The sequence below is a fragment of the Acanthisitta chloris genome, unplaced genomic scaffold (assembly GCF_000695815.1).
Source record: "Acanthisitta chloris isolate BGI_N310 unplaced genomic scaffold, ASM69581v1 scaffold1496, whole genome shotgun sequence".
NCBI lineage: Eukaryota > Metazoa > Chordata > Aves > Passeriformes > Acanthisittidae > Acanthisitta > Acanthisitta chloris.
Genome location: NW_008676306.1, coordinates 7,731 through 10,267, shown reverse-complemented (window position 1 = coordinate 10,267; position 2,537 = coordinate 7,731). Strand labels below are relative to the sequence as shown.

The following is a 2,537-nucleotide window of genomic DNA, read 5'->3' as shown; positions in this document are numbered from 1 at the left end:
CTACTTCTTCCGGCCAAGCTTCGGAGCCTTCTCCAGGCCTTGGATGTATTTCCGAGGTAGTTGATATTCTTCTGCAACACAACCAAGAGTTCACTTCCTTCAGGGAAATACAGCTCACCAATGAAAGCCTCAATCTTGCTGTAACCAGCCCCAGAATCCACTTACCCAGCAGCATCTTGGCCAGGTGATGGATTTGGTTGCCTTGGATCTGGACCTGAACTCTGTCTTTTGCTCCAGGTGTTGGGCTGATGGTGGCACTGGCCTGGACTTTCTGTTGCAGAATGTTGGCCACACACTGTGGGTCTAGACCATAGAGCTCAAGGTTCTTGATAATTGTCACCTGTGGGTTTTAAAAAGGATTGCAAACAGCACTCCTGAGGGTTTAATGCTGGTTGCAAACATCACTGCAAGTCACGGCTCATTCATCCCAGCAAAAGGAGCTGCCAAAGCTGCTCTTGGAATCTGAGTAACCCCATTAACTTTAGCTCTCTTTTTACCTTCTTATTGGATGATCTCTGTGCCAGGGTTATGTCAATGGGCTCAATGTTTCCTTTCCTCACAACAGGTTCTTGTCCAAAAAATGTCACCTGGTGCAAGGGCTGCAGTCGCTCGAGGCACCTGAACGAGGTTGATACATCCAATTAGTACAGCAAGGCTGATGTTAATTGTGCTTTTCCACTGCAGCCTCTCACAGGGTTTGGGGACTACATGAAAGCCAAGATTCTACAGGGGAGAAGAACTTGTGTCTTAAGAAGGGAATAGCTGATGATCTCCTGCAAGGATTTGCATCCCAACTATTGCTAAAGGGACTGGCTAGGAGAAAGCAACTCTGCTGCCTCCCAAAAATTACAGCTTAGGTGGAGAAAACTTTCCCTGGTACAAATTAATTCTTGTAGAGGGAAAAAAACCCTTATTTAATTTTGCCTTTAAGCTGTTGTTCAGCTGTTGTTCACAGACTGGTGAAGCAGCTTCAGCTTAAAATTCAGCACAAACTCTATTCCTGTCCCACGAGCAAAATTGCCTTCAGAAAGGAAGGAAGCAGCTGGAGGAGCCTCAGCAGCACTGTGAGATGAAGAAATGCCAGTTCAGAGAGACACTGGGTATACTTAGGTAAAGCTCTGGATCTAAAAGGTGAGTTTAGGTTATAAATGCATAAATTGTCTAAGCTGAAAGAGATTTAGATTGGGTATTGGGAAGGTCCCTGTGAGTTTGTCCAGAGAAGCTGTGGCTGCTCCATCCCTGGGAGTGTTCCAGGCCAGGCTGGATGGGGCTCGGAGCAATTTGGGCCAGTGGAAGGTGTCCCTGCCCATGGCAAGGGGTGGGACTGGCTGATTTTGAGGTCCTCCCAACCCAAACCAGCCTGTGGCTCTCTGAGGCTGTGCTGCACAAGCTGAATGCCACTGCCTAAAAAGGGCATGTTCACTTATCTCCTGCAGAGGTGACTTTATCAATGTGTACATATGGATTACACACAGAACCAGGCCCTGTTTGGTTAGGAAGTTTTCCCTGATAAGTGGTTACCAGGTAAACAAAAAACCCTACAACAACAGTTAGTGCTTAAATGCTCATTAAACAAAGAATGAGATCCTTCAAGTGAAGCTCTCTGAATACTTTTTTGTTGTGTGACCGGTAGGAAGTCACAACTTAGCTGCTACCACAGCTGTGTGCAGTAAATCTGTGTCCTTCTGAAAATGGACATTGAGCAAAGAGTCACCTGCTCAAGAGCTCATCCCATTTCAGGTGTGAGATCTCATCTTGCTCTGATTTATCCAGCAGGCAGTCACACAGAATGGGATTCACCTTCACAAAGCTGCAAAGCAAAAACATGCATGAGAAGCAAGTGAGTTCACCTTTTTCCTCCAATTTCAGCCTCTCCTGGGGCAGCAGAGTAGGACAACTTCCACCTCTACTTACTTTTTGTTTGTTTCATCAACCAACTCGTTAGCCTTCACATAGTTGATGATGATGTTTCTCACCTCACTGCTTGAGAGGACGCTGCCTTTTCTAAAGAGAAAGAGAACTTTCAAGTATTTATGTTGGGTTTTGGTAGCAAAATATTGAAATTTATCTGCTAAGCTAAGAAGTGATGATTTTCAGCCACTGTACACCAAATTAGAGGCTGATAGGAGAGCACAGAGACTCCAAACCCTTTGGTTCTGAGAGCCTAGTTTGGGAGGAGAGCACAGACACTCTAAATCCTGTTTCTGGGAGCATAGTTTGGGAGAATGACCCTGATTCCAGCCCTGACTTCAGGGGGAATGTGGAGAACTGGTACAAAAGTGCTCAGTTAAGAAAAGCTGAGTGGAATCTAAACTACATCAGAACAGGTCAGGGAAGGACAGAAGGAGGCAAGTGAGTTCTTTAAATTATCTGAGCATCCTCAGATAAACCTCCACCACAGTAAAACCATACTGTGGGTGGGCAGGATATGCCTTATCCTATGGGAAATGAAGATGATCCAAGTGAAATGAATCAATTTTGACACTTGAGCTGTCACCTCCTCAGCTGTGGGAGAAGTGAGGCACTTGCTGGATGCA

The 2,537-nt window shown here is 45.6% G+C and overlaps 1 protein-coding gene across 1 annotated transcript in view; it reads right to left on the bottom strand.

Moving 5' to 3' along the window:
• EIF2D (eukaryotic translation initiation factor 2D) overlaps positions 1-2,537 on the bottom strand; it is a 9,296-nt gene continuing 6,759 nt past the window's right edge. The window contains exons 10-14 of the mRNA XM_009076065.1: positions 1,915-2,004; positions 1,715-1,810; positions 498-618; positions 166-340; positions 1-71 (exon numbers count right to left, since the gene is read on the bottom strand). Coding sequence (XP_009074313.1) covers positions 1-71; positions 166-340; positions 498-618; positions 1,715-1,810; positions 1,915-2,004 — 553 coding nt within the window. The remainder of the gene's footprint in view (positions 72-165; positions 341-497; positions 619-1,714; positions 1,811-1,914; positions 2,005-2,537) is intronic.